Source organism: Corvus brachyrhynchos, unplaced genomic scaffold, assembly GCF_000691975.1.
Source record: "Corvus brachyrhynchos isolate BGI_N302 unplaced genomic scaffold, ASM69197v1 scaffold625, whole genome shotgun sequence".
Lineage (NCBI taxonomy): Eukaryota > Metazoa > Chordata > Aves > Passeriformes > Corvidae > Corvus > Corvus brachyrhynchos.
Genome location: NW_008238190.1, coordinates 611,207 through 631,038, shown reverse-complemented (window position 1 = coordinate 631,038; position 19,832 = coordinate 611,207). Strand labels below are relative to the sequence as shown.

Here is a 19,832-nt window from a genome sequence, read left to right as displayed (position 1 = left end):
AATCACTTATTTATGATGCATCTTTTACCCAAGGTCTTTATACATCATTCAAAACATTTCACCTGCTGCAGGAAAAAGTTCACCCAACTAAGCTTCAAAATGGCAAACTAATAGGTAATTTGAGAGTAGAATTCTGCTTTGAGACTTACTCAGAATTTGAAAATCTCTAAATTATTACCAGTAGCACCCCAGGAGGGTTTATTAACTACCAGGCTACAAGGCAGAGTGGATCAGGTCAAAACGTAGCCCATCCTCTTGAAACTGGATGTCCAGGCAGTAGGGTAGCTGGACACTGAAGATATCAAACAGAAAGGATTCCACACTCTATGGTTTGGATAAGACACTGACAAGAGCTGTGTCTCTGTTCCCAGGTCTTTTCCTGCCATTTACATTAGATAGCAATTAGATTAATAAATGGTGCCATACAAAACTAGAGATCACATTCAAAGTCTCCAAGCTGAGGGCAAGGAGTGTTAATGACTAAACACAGTCATCAAATCCGTTACCTGCCCTCAGACCCCAGGCTTTTATACCAGAACAAAGATCTCACTGGAGTGCCCAACCCTTGCGACCCTGATTTTCTCCTCTTTGCACCTGTCCCTTAGAACTGTTCTACACCATGTTTAGTAGGGGAGTCTCCTTTGTAGGAGGAGCAGAACTAGGCCAGGATTCCTTCAGGCTGAGCAGACAATGGAAACCTTCAGCGAAGTTAAATTTGTGGATTAGGTATCTGAATTTAGTCGCTGCCCACTGTCTAAGCTGTCCTTGTAAAAAGTGGTAAACAATTCAATGCCGTTAATGGACTACAGGCTGTTTCTGCTGATGGGAAATATTTATACCATTAGTTATCTAATTATCTATTTTTTGCACCTGTAATTTATTTTTAAAGCATTTATACAATTGAGTGGAGCTGCTTGCTAAAAGTACGTGTTTGCGCATGGAACCTAAACCCAGCCCAGACGACCTGTCTCCCCAAGTTAGAAATTTCATAAATCAACTACTGTCGCACTGTATGACAACTCTGTGCAACCTTTTACAAAGAATGAGCTCTGTTTAAGTGAGGTGATCCACCTCTAGGAAGCGCTCAGAACTTTGTACACTCATTTATAGCCACTTATGGCAAACCAAGAAGGAATTAAGTCACATATCACAGTTTAAGTTACTCACAGTAAGTGGCATTCTGCAGCACCAGTACTCCCAGGATCACTCCCCAGGGATGCTTAATGGCTTTCCCTGACTGACAGGAGACCTTGGGTTCCTAATTTCACACACTGAATCATTCCAAAGGGACAGAGTTCTCAGCTTTTAGGGACTGCCACTCTTGAGTCAGAATCATCTACCTACGCGCTCTGGTTCCTACCGGAGCAAAGTTAAGACTTTCAAGATATGAATTAATTTATCTGCGCAATTTTTTATCATGACACATTATTGCTGCTGATTTATTGGACTAAACAGACAAAATACTTTAGTGTCGTGTTTGCAGTGATCCATTTTCAGAGGCATTAAGTATTCTGAGCAAACTGCATTGAGGACATAGACTTTGCTTTCTGTTGTTAACTCAGCTAGTCATTTCCATTCCAATTTTTTTATGTTGACATTCATTTCTCAGCTTTTTTCTCTTTGGCATGATTGCTCAGTACAAAGTCAAGGACTCCAAGGTCAAACAGATATAAACCTAGCTTTTGATTTCAAAAGAAATGGATTTTTCCTCCGTTCACCAGGAATCTCAACATAATAACATATACTAAGAGAAAGAATAAATATAATGACCAATAAGTGTAATAAAATCTTTGCAACTCTGTATGTATACTATATATAAAAGACAAAGGACTAAGAGGCAACTAAATCTCTTTGTTAATTTTTAAGTTCAATCAAACCTTGCTTCAGATTCCCCTTTTTTTTTCATGCTTCTCTACAGTAAGCAGTACTAAAACTCAAGTTCACTCGGGTTCTGTCAATGTTCATGTGTAGATAGAGATAAAGTCTAAGGTTTTACAGATTTTTCAGTAGTTTTATTTTTGTATTTTGCCTCGTTCCCTTGTAAAATAAGCAACAGTGCATCAGTGCATCTGGCTCACTTATATCATCTTTAATTGTTCCTTGCTGTAAAAAGGCTCCTCTTAAAAATCGTTCAGGAATAGTGGATACAAATTTATATGAATAAAGGGAAAATACAAAACATTCCCAAGTCAGTAAATGCCAAGGGGAAGAGACAGAAGGAAATCACACCCCCTCAAAAGGAAATCAATTCTGAGAATTAAAGTGAAGATTTGTCATGCTTACAGCACTTTGCAGCTTGACATCACTCGAGTACTCTCTTGTGTATTATGACTAAGACTTAACTGAAAAGTGTAGTAAAAACTCTTTTGAAACCAAATCATCATTCTTCTTAGGAGATGTGATACTTGAGAACAAGCATCAATTCTTGATAGAAGCAAAACAAAACTTTTCTAAAAGTTGAAAGAAAGCAGCATAACTTTTTCTTTTTTCCAGTATAAATTAATGCAGGGGAAAAAAAGCCACTAATGCTCATAAGACTATGTATTTCTACGTGTTGTTGAAGAACATTGGCAAGTAAGTCTCTCAATGGTTAGGTTGCTCCTAAAGAGATATCACATTTGCCTTTCATCAGTGATCAGGCATCTGACACAATTTTTCAAAGGTATCAGAATGGCCTCACAATGATAAAAAGCATCTCCCTCAACATGCTTGGATGTGTCTCATCCTGTTACACTGAACTCCCTATACCCAGCGTGACCTACTTCTTCCTTTTTTGTCCCCCTCTACTCTCTCTCTTCCTCAAACTTTCCTAGGAGGCATAAAGTCCTGGAGCCATAAGAGCAGAGTTTGCCAGTGAAGGCTGGAATAGAGAAAGCGTTGAGTGTATTTGTACATTCCATGTTCCTCATCATTAGGACGCACTCATTCCACCAGCAGACCCACAATTTTCCTGATCTTTGTGGAGTTGCCAGTGTATCTGTAGAAACCTATCTCATTGCCTTTTAATCTCTCAAAATTTTCAACTCTTAGCAGCACTTTGTCTTTCATAATACAATCCATTCAAGCTGAAGAAATACTTCCATACCTACCCTTGGGAGAGCATTCCTCTTTCCACATTTCATCCTCCTGTATATGCTCTCTTTTTCTAGAAGTTTTTAAGAAAACAACAAAGAGAAAATGTTTCTCTCCTCTGCTTTCTCTCCTTCATCTTGATTTGTACTCTTTTATCTCACTTTTCACAATGAGTGAAAGAAAAGTTTTCATAAGAAGCAATATGATTAATTAATTTTAAAATTCATAGTGTTATCATGGATATATAAATAGAACTAGTATGTTGAGCTTTTTTCATTAGAGATCAGAATGCTTTCCAAATAAGACCACTATCTTAATGCCTCCAGAAGAGGAAACGAAGTGATTGAGCAGCAAAGCCAAGTTTGTTTCTTTACTATTTCCTGAGAATTTCTTCCTGATCAATGCTGGAGAAGGAGTGCTGGGCTACAAAAGCTTCTATGTGACTCAGAATAGAAGTTGTTTAGAAGCACCATCTGCCACATCACCATTTTACACCTGCAGAGCTCTGAAGTGAAGCCATTTCTCCCAGATTCCCATGTTCTGCATAGCTACGAGATGGCCTTGTCAGTGCCAAAAAGGAAAAAAGGGGGAGAAGAACAAAAAAAAAAAGGGACAAGGCAATGAGCAGAGGGTCACCATCCCTGTCCCTTCTTTTTCATTGTGTGGTGATGTGTTTGAGGAGTAAACACAGCTCAGAAGTGCAGTCCTTCCCCATGCTCCTCAGAAGTGCGGTGCTTAGAAATTTAAAGATGCAGCACCTCCGAAACAAAGGTGTCATGTTTTTCAAACTACACACACTCTCCACACATTTTGATGTCTGTTCTTTTTTTATGATCTTGGCTTGTATCTCTGGAAGAGGTCAGAGCCTCCCCAGGGAGGCCAGCCGCACAGTTTGAAGAATGTCACTTTCTATATCTTCTTGTCTTATGTTCTGCTTGACTTTAGAACCGGGAATCTGCTAACAGATGTTCTTAATCAAAACTGTCTCCCTGATTACCACAGGGGTCATTCTTATTATAAACTGGGTTTTTTACGTTTATAGTGAACACTTGAAGGGTGGGATATGTTCTTGCAAACCGGCAGGATATTGTTCATCTATGACAATGAACAAACAAGGATAAAATGAACAAAAAGGACACAGGAAACTCAGGGGGAGGGGAAAAATCTTCAAATAGTGATAGAAGAAAAACTAAAAACAATAAAAAAATTCATGAAACTGCATTGTTTACTTGGAATTTTTTTTATTAAAAGTAAGTTGAGATTTCTCCTATCTCAGGAAAGTTGTTGTAGATATGGTCAAAGAATACTTTTTAACAAAAAAGTCAAAGTACAAACCTCCCATGTCTCTCTGTTAGTAAATTCTGTTACACACATAAGCATCAAGTTGACTTTATTGGGATTACATATCATCCACCTGGCACAGCTTGTCATAAAGTGTGCTTCTCATTTACCTCTTGAAATAGATTTACCTAATAAAAGTACACTGGTGAGAAGTGCTGTGATAATTATTTGGTTTTCACGGATTTAGTCTTTCATTTTTTGTGAGAGGAGGAAGGGACAAAAGCAAGTAGTTTTTAAAAGCTTATTTGTAATAGCAAGCAGCAAGAAACCTGCAGCAGTTACATTTCAAATGAGAAAGCATCCAGATAGGATGTTAGCTGGATATTACACCTTATAAATATTGTAATACCAGTACTAATCTAGATGTGAAGGACAGGCCTTATTTCATCTGGTTTCTGCCCCCTGAAGAGGTAGTTGGGTATTCTACATTTAGAATCATAGCTTTATTTAGTCTTCAAGTCTCTCTCTGCAGTCATTAGGGACACTTGATTGACTCCAGAGAGTAACTCAACCCATCCTCAGGGAAGTGTTTAAGATGCCAGGGGTGTTTTTCTTTTGTACCTCTCTCACTACCTCGACAGAGACTAAATATAGAGCCCTGCCTCTGATGTCCACAGTATCAGCCAGGCCCTGCCCAGTCATATTCTTCATGCATTTGGGTGATAAAGCTAGTCTTCTCCTCCATTTTAAACTTTTCATTTGGCTTCTACAAGGCTGTTTTATTTCCAATCGAGTTCAAAAGATCAAGAGAATGTAGCATCTAATGCCTAAAGCCAATAGAGGATTTTTCCCCTCACAGCATGCAGCAGTGGGAAATGCTGTTCCTCAGCATGGGTTGAGATAAGAAAGGAACACTTCTTCCATCACAGAAGCCAAAGTTTCCAACCTGCTGGCTTTGCTTGCAGGAGTCCTGCCTGCACCAGCTACAGGTTCCCAGAAATGACACAGCAGAAAACAAGGAAACACAGAACATTATCAACATCACTTCACACTCTCTTCTTGCTTGTCTCCTATTTCCAGCCATATTTTGCAAAGAGCAACAACAAAAAGAGTTGCATGGCAAAAGATAGCAAAAACTTTGCAGCAGGTGGTACTCAGCCACCTGTGCCAGCCTAAACCATCTGCCACATCACTGGGAGGAAGGAAGGGAGCTGAGTAACAGCTCAGACACAGACCAAAGAAAATGCAGGAGCTCTGGCTTAAACACGGAAGGATGGAGATTGATTCTTCTCCTTGTCAAGTCTCTGCAGTGTTCTGGTTGTACAACAAACTCGTCTCTCACAACCTTTTTTGCCTGTTCTGGTAATGATTCAGGAGCAGTTCAAAATGGGATTAGTAATAAATGAGAATTAGCCCATAAGCCTGCAGTAGAAGTGGATTATTATTATAATCAGTCCCTTGATTAATGATCAGGCAGTGTCTCACGCCTTATAATTACAGGAAAGAATTCTTGCTTCTGTTGTAAAACAGCAATATCCCTTTTGTTCTGTGAATTTGTACTGGGGACAAAATGCACATCACAGATGACGGAAAAAGTATGAAGATAAAAGAGATTCAGTCCAAGCTCCCAGCAGACTAATGGCTTTCTGAGCTTTATCTGACAGCCTTCCAAGGCAATATTACAAACTCCACATTGTACAAAATCAGTAGCCTTTTCTTAACTCTGGGAATGTACAAGGATAAAGCTGAGACAGGCACTGAAATTAATCTGTAATTTAGAAGACAACCGGCAACCCCCATTTAAGCTAATTTATTTACCTGGAAAGGGAAACAGGAGAAGGAGAATATTTATGACAGGTGTTCTTTCTGGAAGACACACAGGTATCATATCCATTTCTATGATAAATAGCAGCATTACTTTTAGCTGCTGGTTTCCAGGGGTTTTCCAGGTTAGCTCACCCAGGATTGACAGGGAAGACCTCAAGACCTTGCCTGTGGGCAAGAAGATGGTGCAGGCTCAGTGGGCCAAATAAATGGATGGTCAGCAGCATCAGAAACACAATTAGACATGCACTGATTATTAAATTCAAGCACAGATTTACATTCCTGATTTTCACAAAATTTTGGCTGAAAACTTTCTAAAATAATTTCCTCCTACTACTTTCCCCTACATTTAATGCTCTTCAGCAACAACCTGTTTACTCCAGAAACAGGTTTTCAGTCCCAGAGAGGAGATGATATTGCATTAGACCTCAGATCAGTATTCTTTTTAGGAACTAATGTATCCTCACCAAAAGAGATGGAATCCTTCCTACTGGTTAATACATCTTTAATCTCTGACTACAGAAGAGACTTTATGCACAACCAAAGTCCTGAATGGAAAGAGAAATTAATTAAAAATAAAGATAGCAGTTTCTTAATGTGAATTACTCAATAAGGGCAACTCATGATTACTTTGCTCTCATCTTCATCCAAACGAGTCTGAGCCTCTGAACTGGAATGTCAAGATTTCATCCTGTCTGGGATTGTGATGTCATGGATATGTGAGGTTATTTTTTTATTGACTTCAAGTCATTGTTAGACACGATCGATTTTCGCCATCAGTGAAATCATGTTGTTTCCCACAAGTTAACTTATAGATTCAGGTTCCCCTTCTCCTACCAGCTGTGATACTGCTTCCCATCCTATCTTGCACTGCTCTCAGTCACAGACCATGCAGGATTAAGCCTGGTGAAAAACAGGTGTCAATGCTCCTTTGCATCCTGAGCACGGATGGATGACTATTTCACTGCCCTTTCCCTAACTGCAGAACATTTTATATGCACTCACTATTCTGTATTCACATGTCCTGCATCATGACTTATGCAGGAAGATTGAGCCACACCAGCCTGATAGAAAAAAAGTAAGTAAAGGGAAATAAATAAGGGGGAGAAAAAGACAGATTTGAGCAACTTCCAGTAAAATAACTCAGGACTACAAAATATAACATCACAAAGTGACCATTCTTTCTTGCTGAGGAACTAGTAAATAACCTGCAGTGGCACTCAGACTCTGCCTCCAGATACAGCTTCTTTTCACTGAGATTCCCAATGTTCCCACACTAATTGCCCTTCTGCCTCCACGTCATAACATATTTGACAGTTTTCTGCAACTCTGCTTTTGTTAACTTTATTAATCCTGCCCTCCCCAAGATGGTTTGTCATGTGCAGTAATGAAAAGATGCAGTCCATCACCTGGGAGATGATATCTACTTTTTATTCACCCCTAAATATGGATGAAATCACCATATCAATTCTCCACAATGCCAGTAAAAATTCCTCAGTGTTACACTCCCTAACTCATAAAATTGCCTTTTTCTTTCATATTCATGCTAATGGTCTCTCTCTGAGGGATAAACACCTTAGCAATTTTCTTCTAAATGCAGGCACTGAAGCAATCTTCATTGTTAACTACCTCTAAAACCCCCAAATGCATTTGGTTTATCATGCACCACATAATATTTCTCCCCCATTCTCATTGATATGCAAAATAAGAATAAAGCCAGTTTTCACCTTTTATCACAAATGCATCATAAACGGTTAAAGGGAAAAATTAATAGCTTGGTAATTACATTTTAGTAAGAAGCAGAGATTAAAAAAAAAACCAAACAAGCCACTAGTGAAGAGGTAATGACTACAGCTGCAAGCAGAGGTTTTGCAGGGATTGACATGCTCTTGTCAGCTTCTGTGGTCATCACAGACTTGCCACCTTCCCCAGTGAGGCCTTGTGCAGCCTTGCAGAAGTAAACCAGGAGGCTGTGGAGTCAAACACCTCATTGCTCCGATAAATGACTGCAAATTATGTTCTGGTTTGCATATATCCTCTTTCATGGTGACTTCTCTAACAAGTGTGCTTACCTTAAAAATTCCACAACATAGGTTTATCTCTCCCCTCCCCCGTGCCCTACTTATCAGCAGAGATATAATATAATCTGAGAACCTGAAAAGGGGGGAAAGGAAGGAGCAAGCAATCTGTGGAGTGGCTGTTTTAGACTTTTGTAACATTGAATCAATAGTGCACTCATTTCTGCGACTGAAATTTAGCTCAGTGTTTATCTGAGGGATGTGTTCCCTGGGGACTACATAAATCACCACCAAAATGAATGCAAAATACCTTTTTTACAATCCTGCATGGTTTTTGTATTGCTGACAAAGTGAACCTGTAACACAAAATGACTGAGTTGTCATGTTCCTGTGGCTTCCAAACATGTTTTTTTCATTTCTGTATGCACAAATATTTCTGGAGCAACTGAATTGCATTAGAGAAAAAAAAAAAAAACAAACCAACAAACAAGAAACTGTGAGGACACAGGCAGAGCTCCAAAACAGTAAGTCATGAGGTACCTTGGTTAGATCAATAGATCCAACAGAGAAAGTAAAGGATCCAGGGAGACCTTGAAGCACTTTCCAGGAAGGGGTACAAGAGCACTGGAGAGGGACTTTGGAAAAGGGCATGGAGTGACCGGTTAAGGAGGAATGGCTTTAAACTGACAGAGAGCAGGGTTAGATGGGATATCAGGAAGAAATTCTTCCCTGTGAGGGTGGTGAGGTTGCCCTGAGATGTGGCTGCCCCATCCCTGGCAGTGTTCCAGGCCAGGTTGGACAGGGCTTGGAGCACCCTGGTCTAGTGGAAGGTGTCCCTGCCCATGGCAGGGGTTTTGCAATCACTTCTAATCAAAATCATTCCATGATTTTATGATCCTGAAAGACATTGAGTATCTTCTGAAATACGCCAAAACTCTCCTACACAGGGCCAAAGCTCATATGCAATTCCAAAAGTTAGTAGAGCCTGACTTCTTCAGCTTTCTCCATGGTGTTAGTCAGGTACTACACTGATTTCTGACACAGGTACAGTCAATGTGGCCACTGCTAAGCTTGTGAGTTTTTTGTCTAATTAAAAGAAAAGATCGTTCCCTGGTGTGGTTTGTCTCACATCATCCCACAGCTCTGATAATGATATGGAACACTCATGACAACAATTTATTCTCCTCATCCAATAGGCACAAAATAAAAATGGGCATGAAAGTCTACTCAAGCTGTGCAATCTTTCTTCTATGGAAGTGAGAAAAATATATATCCAAAATATAGCTTGTTAAGGAAAAAAATTGAAAAAACTTCTCAGAAAATATTTCATATTTTCATTAATTATTTTATTGAGCTTCTACTTTGCTCTCAATCCCTCTTTGAAAAATCTGGATGGATGGAATAACATTTCTCAGATTATAAAGGTAACAAGCAATGGAGTTCAAAATTTGCTGAGGTTTACTTTTCTGTTTGTTTGTTTGTTAGTAGGGGTTTTTTGTCTGTTTGTTTGATTGGTAGGAGGCAGTTTCACTTCCAGGTTCTGGGGCAAAATTATTGAAACTCCAGCTTGAAAGACATTACCTGTCTTTAAGCTTTTCCATTCCCCTCCTGGTAGTGGGATATAAAAATCACATTTTTAGAAAGCCTTTTCCAGCAGTCCTTCTCAATGCGGTTTTATAAGTGAAATGTTTGGATGATTCAGATAACACTATGTAACTCTCTGCTTTTGTTCTCTTTGCCTGGAGACACCACCATTCAAGGCTACAGAATGGCATAAAAGACATTTAATTTTGAAAATCTCATTTTTGGGCGCAACCTACTTTTCCTGAGAAGCATTAATGCCCTGCTCTGCAAAATAACTTTTCTTGGTCATTTGGTCTGGGGAAATGGGCACCATGTGGTGCTGTAATACGTGCTTATTTTCTCAGTATTCAAGCCAATATTTTAGTCCTGGAAATATCATTATGATATGAGCTTTGTGAAAACTGACAGAGGTAGAATACAGTTTTCTGCCCACTGGCATCCCTGTTTTGTGTACAACTGCTCGGTAACAAGTAGCTTTTGATATCAAGCCTATGTAAAATGGAATTCCTGGTGATATTATCTAGGACAGTCACATATGTACATATAAAGAAATCAGGACACAGAGTATGTGCAGTGTCTACTGGAACTTCAAAGTACTTCAGTACCATTCACTGGTGTAAAGAAAAGGTGCAGAATATTTTTTAGTGATGGGAGAAAAGGTGAATTTACATTATCACAATTTGTGGAGGACCTGTATGAAGTTTACTCATATGGGATATGTTTATATAGATATTTTCCATTCACTGTACACCAGAACAAAACCAACCAGCCAACCAAAACCACCTCAAAGCCAATTAAATAAAATAATAAAAAAACCCTACCCCAGCAACAACAAAACCAAAAATCCAGAAGGAAATGCTGCAAAGAAATGCCTGGAAAGAAGAAAAAAAGATGTTTCTACTTTTATCAAAGTTTGTAATAATCTATTTTCTTTTCTTGTGTTCTGATTTTATTAAAAAGGCAAAAAACATAAATCTTTCAGCAGCATCACTGTGTTTCACTGTGGTTTTGGAAGTTGCCAGTTAGAGAAAGACACAGAACAGTGAGAGGGAAAGCATTTCAAGAGAGAAAAAAATCAAGCCTTTGTTGAAACATAACAGAAAACACCAGAAAGTTTTGCTCCACCAGCAGTATGGAACCACTACCACTGACTTTGCTGAAGCAGAATGGTAGCAATGGACAGGAAACCAGTATTGTTGGACTCAATAAATGCTCATGTTCACCCTAAATGCTTGTTCCCTGCAATGTTTTATTGCACCTGTTTGACAGGAAGATAAATGCAGGCCTACAAATACAAACTGATCCACCCTTTATTGCATCATGATTCACTCATGGGGACGGATGAGAAAGGAAGTTGGGAATCTTGGCTGCCAGTTGCCTGTTCTTCCTTTGGTAATATACTCCTTTTTATCAGTATATGCCTAGATCTTTTCCTACTGAAGTCAAGGAATATTTTGCCCATGATTTGAAGGAAATTGGTGTCAGGTCTGCAATTTCATCTGTGATTTACTGCAACTGTTTTTTCCACTCTGTATCTGTGCCAAATAAGTGATTCTTCACAATCTGTCCATTGGCAAATAAAATTACTTGGTCAAGGGAGAGATTTTAGCTCTTCCCAGATATTACTGTACAACTTGTATTGAGAACCCAGGAAGTGTTCAGTGTGGTGATTTGACTTTCAAAGTATGTTTTCAACAGCCTGTGGAGCAACAACATACAAAGGAAATAAAACTAATGCTCTTCTCACCTAAGACACTGCATTAATAGTTGCTACTTACTTCAATATCCCTATGCTTTAAAAATAAAATGGATTTCATTTATGCACTACAGTACCTAGCAGAAAGTGCAATAAAATTATTTTCCCCTTACAAGAACATGCTGTAAAGACCCATTAAGGCATAATTACTGCCAAAAAGGCATTTTACATTTCCTTGAGATAAGCTGCACTAGTGTACTTTGAGATTTCACTTCCATTGATTCAGGATTAGAGCAGCATGTTTAGATAATAAGCAGAAGGGTCTCAGATAACAGCCTGAGTGAATCATTGGACTATAGTGTTTAGTCTGAGAAAGTGTGTTTATCTGAAGGGCTCTTGGGACTAATACGGTTCCTCTTCAAAGCTTGAAGCAGGGGGTAAGAATCATAGTCCTGCAGGTTGGCAGGATAAACATGTCCTGTGATTTGCTAGCAATTTGAGAGATGGATTTCAGTACAGAGTGCGCTGTTGTTGTCAGGTTGAAAAGTGTCTGCCTGGAAATGAATTCATGCGCACACAGCTCCAGACAAAGGAAAATCTCCCTGAAATGGCATACCATCACATTTTAAGGCCAATTTTTCAAGTCTCTGACTCACACCTGGGAAATATCCTGGTGCACTAAGTTTATCATAAAAAGCTCACTTTTTAGCAAACAAAAATTGGGGCAATAATCTCGGAATGTACTGTCTCGCTGACAGGTACAGAAACCCATTTTTTCCACATACTTGCCTGTTTTGTATCTGAAAAGAATTTTTGCCTCTTTTACATACCAGATCAGATTGTTTTTCAGTGAAGGGAACTCTGCTGCTCTTTTAGTGTTCGGCGTGAGGTCTACACAGAGAGATTGGGTAATGTGTCACATAGAGGAAAGCTGTGGCAGGAATAAAAGCTCCTGTGCCAGTCAACATAAATACAGCAGGAGAGATAACTGCTGTGTGTGCTCCATGAGGAGTATACTTCTGGGCTGCAGAAGTAGCAACATATTTTTAAGCTAGAAGAGAGGGTGAGAAAGCGTAAATGAGTGAACAGAAGGTTTCTATAACTGTGTGGAGGCTTTCTGTGCGCGGTTGGAGCAGCTGGGGGTTGTCACTCCCTGAGAATAATTGTGAAGGGAACTGAATGCAGAATAAAGTGCTTGAAGGCTGAATGTCCCTTCATTTGCACCTGCAAGTTTGCTGGAAACCAAAGACTACATCAGTTTAGATTAAATGTATGTAAGAGCAGATTATTTTTATGATGCATTGGTCAAGAAAAGGGAAATCCCAGAATTATTGCCACAAACACCACTTCCAAACTCAATGGACACAGGTGAATTTCAAGGGAATGTTACTCAAAAAATCTCCCATATGGGTGAACAAGGAAGTTCAAGCTATCTTTATGGATACTAATTTGCATTTGCAGACTTCCATTAAGTTTGTCCTATATACTCCACATGCCCTACTGTAGCTAGTAAAAAAGCTAAAAAAAGAAACTTCTTCAATTTTATAAATATGATCTTAATCTCACATTTACTCTGCTTGGCTTTATTTTCTTCTTGTTTTGGATTTAATTGAAATGTACTTGCAAAAAGAAAACTTTTGGGTTAAGAATATGACTTCTAGTTAAAGAGCCAAAGGCATCACTGACAGCTAACCAAAGGAATTACTGGCAGCTTCTTCTATACTTGGTTGTGCCACTGAAAAAGAATATCAGCATCAATTTTTTGCTCATTTCCTTGCAGCACCACACATTTACAAGCTTTTTTGGTAGGAACAGCTCAAGTTAGGTCTGTTTATGACAATCCAGCTATAAGGAGCTCCATCAATACCTGCTCCTGAAACTGTCTGAGGTAAACATATTCTGTCTGAATTTGACTGTGGTGAGTAAACACAGGCTGCTTGGCTGGCAGGTGTAGAGGGTGGTGAAAAGCAGCTGTAGTGAGTTCAGTGAAGCAAAACTGCTTGCACCAACCCTTACACTCATTAAGAAAATGCCTCTTGTTGTGCTTTCAGTAGAAAAATAGTACTGGAAGAGCACAAAAGGGCAAATGATTGTGTATAAAATATGTATCCAGAGTTCACAGAACATCAGTTTTCTTCCTGAGACAAGCAATTGGTCTATGTTATAGTGTCTGTATATTCATGAGAAGAGAAAAATCAGTAACTAGATGAGCAAGTTTATTAATATTTCTGGTTTTCACATTGTTTGAATGTTTTGTTTTCTTTTTCAGCTTCAGAAAGTTGAGAACATAAATGTATTTTTGAAGCACCATTTATGATTTAAGTGCTTCATACTGGATCTACCAGTTAAAATATCGAAGACTTTTATGCAGTGTCAGGTATGAAATCACATGTGGGTTTTTAAGTCTAGACATGACAATTGAAAACAATTATTAGTAGGTAATTTGGTCAGTGTTGAAATTCTCAGTTAGTCCATAGATACAGGAGGGAAAGAAGAAACATTTTTGTTGAAATATATCCTCGAGCACAACAACAAAACACATTAAATTCAGTCAGTTTCTCTATTGACTTCTTGTGTTCCCAAATAGGGATGAATTACAATTTTAGCTCCTTGATCTTCTGAAGTGATTAAAGTCATTATTCAAAGTTGATGATGAAGTATTTATGACTGCAAGGACACCCAGACAAATGAGATTTCTACTGCCTGATTTAGAAGCTGTAACACCATCTCCTATTTGACATAAAACCCAGGGGAATAAAAACAACTAGGTACCATCAAGGCACAGAGCAGCAGCAGCCCAACTGGGTGCTTTGGATTTTTACCCTGAGTCACCAAAGTCAGAGCAGAATTTGTGTGAGCTTTGGTGAGAGCACCATTAAGTCCTCTGTGAAGAAAGAGCCTATTTCAGCTGCTGACTTCAATGGGAGTCAGATTAGGTCTTGATTTATTCTGAAGCTGTGTAGTGCAGATAGAGGGGCAACAAATCCAAAGACATCTGCAAAGACAAGCAGCTAAATCCAGGACACTTAGAATGGACAGCTCCTGAAAAATTGTGGGGAAGAAAAGTGGGAAGAGCTTCCTAGTTACACTGGGAATGTGTTTCAGTGATGACAATCTGCACTGGAACAACAGGGGAATTTAAAACAGTTTTTGTCATATCAAATCGACTTGGTAGAATCATTTCAACTGAAGTAGAATAGCTATGCCCAGGCTGTGCAATGGCCTGGGCTGATGGATCTGCTGAGTGTGGGGCTTCTGTCACAGGCCTCTGCTCGCTACAGAGAGGAATGGCTGAGGGAACAAAGGAGGTTTAGATTGGACATTAGGAAAAATTTCTTTTCTGAAAGGGTTTTCAAGCCCTGGCACAGGATGCCTGGACAGTGGTGGAGTCATCATCCTCTGAGGGATTTAAAAAATGTGTAGCTGTGGCACTTAGAGTCGTGGTTTAGTGGTGGGCTTGGTAATGCTGGATTAATGGTTGGGCTCAATGATCTTATTTTCCAACCTTAAAATTTCTATGATTCTGTGAAATATCTGCACCACATTTCATTACTTGGTCGCTACATGCCATGGACCTCTAATATTGTAGATGTTTCTCTTCCTAATAGAGACAAAATTTAAAACTCTGTTTATGAGCTTTCCTCTTCTATTGTTCTTATCACCTTCCACTGACTGAATTATTCTCATTTCTTTCCTTACCTTACAGTTGTCTGCTCTGATAAAACTCATAACCTTGGCAATCATATCCCCCTCCCATAAATTATGAATGAGGTTTAGTTCTAGCCTTTTCATATGACCCAAAATAAAAAAAAATCATGCAAAAATTGTGTATGTGAAAATGACTGACAGCAGATGAACTTCCTGTAAATTTCTGGCAGCAGACTGCACTCCCTACCAGTTTCAATGCCCATCTTAGGTGCATTCAGACATCTGGGAAGCTGAAAACAAGGTTACCAGGCTTTTCCTTCTCAGATATTTCTTTGTTTATTTAAGTACATTTAAGTTCCCTGTTGGTTGTCTCATTCCTGCACACGGTGCACATGCACTATGGAAACTTGAGAAACTACAAAATCCTTCAAACAGACCCTGAGACACACCTGAGGAAAAGATCAGCAAGTGGCAGCACTTTGATTAAACAGTAAAAATATCTTGAGATGGAAAGGGAATTAACTGAGCCAGGTAGAATAAATTATTTTACTTAACCTTCTTCTTTGTTACTGTATATGAAACTTAATCCCCTGACTGATGTTCACACAGCAGACATGCTGTCATAGAAATGGCAGAATCACAGGATGGTTTGGGTTGGGAGGGAGCTTAAATTTCATCTCATTCCAACCCCCCTGCCATGGGCAGAGACACCTTACACTAGACCAGGTTGCTCCAAGTCCCATCCTGCTTAGCCTTGGACACTTCCAGGGACTGGACAGCCACAGCTTTCTCTGGAAAACCTGTGTATGTACACTGTGTATTACTTCTGGCATGAAGATATTTTCCTTATGCGTGAGCATTTGATATTTAAATATAATGTGGGTAGAAGAGGAAATGTAACAAAATACTTAGTCTAAAAGCAGACCAGAAAATTCCTGTAATACATATAAAAAAGGAGGACTGAGAAAGACGTAAGACAATCAACACAGTGTTATTCATTCCATTATTGTGATAGATGTTCCTGCATACAAAAGAAAAAGAAACAAACAACTTTTTATCTACTGCTCATTTCAGCCTGTCTGTCTCCTGTGATGAGATTTGGAAATTATACTGTGCTATACTGCAGCACTCCTTTAATCTTCTCCTTTGTTAATTCCTCTGTGTTATTCTGCCACTGCTTCCTTTATGTTTGAATAGGGAACCTTGTTCCTAGGACTGTGACCCATACGTCCGAGGTTAAAATCTTTGAGTTTGTCTCTGAATGACTCACATTGGAGAATTACTCACCTGTCCAGCAGTGTCTAGAATGTCCAAATAGGCTGGTTCATCATCAATTCGGACTTGAGTTTTATAGGCATCCTCTGAAAAACACAGCGCACTTTGCTTAAGATATGAGTGGCTCAGAGAATGGAAAATGAAATAGCTTTACTAGTTTGGAGTAGGCTTTTCAAGAGCTCTTCAGTCTGACCTAACCTTGTTTTATTTCAAAAGTCCCTTTTTGAAATCCTATCATCACTACAAAGCAATAGCAAAAGAGAATCGCTTGTATCACACGATGTCAAAATACAAAAATTACATTTCCCTTCCTTTAAAAGGGAAACATTTCCACTTCTTTAAGCACAGACCCCAGACGTTACTTAGGTCACAAAGATTCAGAGTTGTTGTGCTGATGCTATGCAACAGAGTGTTTTTCTCCTTACCACAGTGACACATTCAAATAACTTTTCCAGCAAATTGTTTCAATTTAAAGATTGTCTAAATTATTGGGATAGACTCCCTGTGGCTGAACAGGCATGTCAGAGCAATTATTAAAACTTCTGTATATCTCCAGAAAGGCTGAGAATAGACTTTTTGAAAATAGATTCTGTAATCTATGTCCTCACACTCTTCATAGATGCAGGCAGAGGAGGAAAAACTCTGCTTTGTGGACCCTTCCATTAGCTCATGATTTTGTCAACTAAATTTAGGAGAAGAAAAACAAAGAAAAGGTGAACAACTATTTGCATAAGAAGTTTTCCTCACATTTCGGTTTCATTGCCCTCTCAACATTTGTATTTTCTTCGTATGATTAAAAGACATGTAGATAATGGCCCGTGTTTATACTTGAAATAGTCTTGGAAATTATCTGTGCTCTTTAATTGAACAATCATGCAGAGCAGCCTGAGTGGTTTCTGTGTCTGACATTGTGCTTTGGAAGTGCACTGAGGTGTGAAGACAAGACAAGTGCATTTGTGGTATCTGAGAAGCGTCATTAACCACCATGAGCCTGTGGCTGGGCCTGTCCTAAGAGTCAGTCCTAGCAGAGACCCTCAGGAATAGGCTCTCAACAATTGTTGAAATAATACTGAGATAATAAAATGGGATTATATGGCAGGTAGTTGGGATTCCTGGGACATTCCTTGTGCCCTACTATATATGTTGCATCATACAGCACTTTACACAACATGTAAAAACTTGCTTTCCACCTGGTAAACTAAAGCTTTTGAATACATGGTTCTGCATAGCCTTAACTCAGACCCCTCCTATGTAGCCAGAGGATTGCTATCTTTTATGACATAATCACATGCAGTATTTTCCTCTTTATCTTAGGCCTCAATTCAGCAAATTAATAGGCACATGACTTTCTTTAAACAAATACCTAATCCCATTGATATTAAGATGGCCCAGAGGCTCAATTAATTATATTATATATTACCTTGCTGAGAAAGCCAGAGCACTCCTACCACCATATGTTTTTGTTAATAGATCTTTTTGTAGGGATTGCTGAATAAGAAACTCTGTGGCAAAGAGGGACCATATAAAAGGAATTGGGCTACTTGCAGTTTAAGTAATTTATTATTGCATGACAGTGCAATCTACCTGCAGTAGATTTTTTCTTTTTATTTTTTTATCTTTCTTGTTAATTAAAAATTAAAAGAAAAGTAGGAAAACATGTAAAATCAAAGATGGTCTTTCCTTCACATGAATTCTATTAATACTATCAAGTATTATTAATTCCATGCTGGTGGGTGCCTATTTGCATTAAATTACTGCATATACAATTAACATATGACTTCCATAAATTTAGCTTGCATTCTTGGCTCTGCAGCTGGATTCTCTAAAGCCAGTGGCCCTACTTCCCTTTTCACTTAGACTAATGTGAATCTTTATACAGTAGCTTTAAAACAGCTAATGCAGACAGAAATTTTCCTACTTAAATTCTACTTGGATAAAAATGAAGCTAGATAAATCCTGTCTTTTTTTTCCAGCAAAATGATTTACAAGTTCAGAGTTAGTTATAACTAAAAGACCCACTGGCCTCTGAGTATAAGCCACAGCTTTCAGCAAGTAAATGTAAGATATCTACCCTGCTGAGCTACTCCAGGTGTACCCTGATATAATGTCACTGTCATCAGTAATGTTTCAACTGTTAAATGCTGGAGCCAGACTATCTTTATAATATTTTTACTTTGCAGACATAACACTGAATCCACAAAGACATTTTGTCATTTTCATTCATTTTGTTTTCCCTAAATACTGACCTTAAAACATTTCACAAAGAAGTATAAGAATCACTGTCCCATTTTAATTCTTGATGCATGCTAATGTCTTCTGTTGGTGGTAGAAAAACGTGTTCTATTGTGCTATGACCAAGTGCATGAATCTAAATAGTTTTCTAGTCAAAGGGTTTTCACATATAAGATTTGCTTTTGCCCCAAGAAATGTAGAGATGAAACAGGAAGGGGATATGAGTTTCCTTTGTAAAAGCAGGGTAGTACAGGTAATATAGAAATGCCGAAAAATGCCCTCAGTTGGGGTGTTTTCAAATTGCATCTGGATGGAAAATAAGAGGGAGTTTTAACCCCGAATTTTCTTCAGGCACACATTCAAGAGGAAGTCCTAAAGCCCACAATTATCAAGGAAATCACTGTCTTAAGCTAACACACTCTCATAGCAGAGAACAAATCATAGGACCCACTCATGAGCTATCACTTTCTTAATGCTCAAACACAGCTGCTCTTTTGAGAGGCACTGCCCTTCCATTGAGCTGGGGATTCACTGATCTCCTGGACGTTGCATTCCTTCCAAGGCGGAAGGCAGAAGCAAGATGCATAAATTGAAACCCGTGTTTCCCATATCATGTCGTATGCACCAAATGGAAGAGCTGTACCACTTACTTCTGCTCTACAATTAATAGTTCTAAACTGTGATTTCATCACAGAAAGTAGTGTAAATAGAGGTTTAGTTCTCTTTTATGTCTCTTACATGGGCAAATATCTTTATTTTACTTAGATTATGGGGCAGAGGAGTTAACCTGGAGAGAAACCACCTCCTAGAGATTGAGAGTTGGATATATCTGTATGTTGAACCCATATTTTTGGTTCAGTGGTAGCTATGATGTTAAGCAGAAACCACAGTATTTTTGCATGTTTCCCAGAGGATTTCAGAAGAGACTGCTGTGTGGCTGGTCTTTTTAGTCCAGGCAGCACGGTACAATTTATGGTCATGGTAAGGAAAGAGAAGTTCTGAGACATTGCTGTAAAGAGCAGGAACACACTGCTCACATGTGGACAGAGTAGAACAGAAGTGAAGATGTTCCACTGAAGCTGCATCTAAATGTATATGAAACAAAGCAGGAAAATCTTCATCAGGAACACTAATAAACCCACACTCTAATATCCTCCCTTTAATAATTATCCACATTATACACCAACTGGTGTCTGGTGTAT

The 19,832-nt window shown here is 38.8% G+C and overlaps 1 protein-coding gene across 1 annotated transcript in view; it reads right to left on the bottom strand.

Moving 5' to 3' along the window:
- The window catches only part of RIT2 (Ras like without CAAX 2), a 186,367-nt gene that overhangs the window by 91,192 nt on the left and 75,343 nt on the right, over positions 1-19,832 (bottom strand). The window contains exon 4 of the mRNA XM_017733671.1: positions 16,411-16,484. Within this exon, the coding sequence (XP_017589160.1) occupies positions 16,411-16,484 (74 nt within the window). The remainder of the gene's footprint in view (positions 1-16,410; positions 16,485-19,832) is intronic.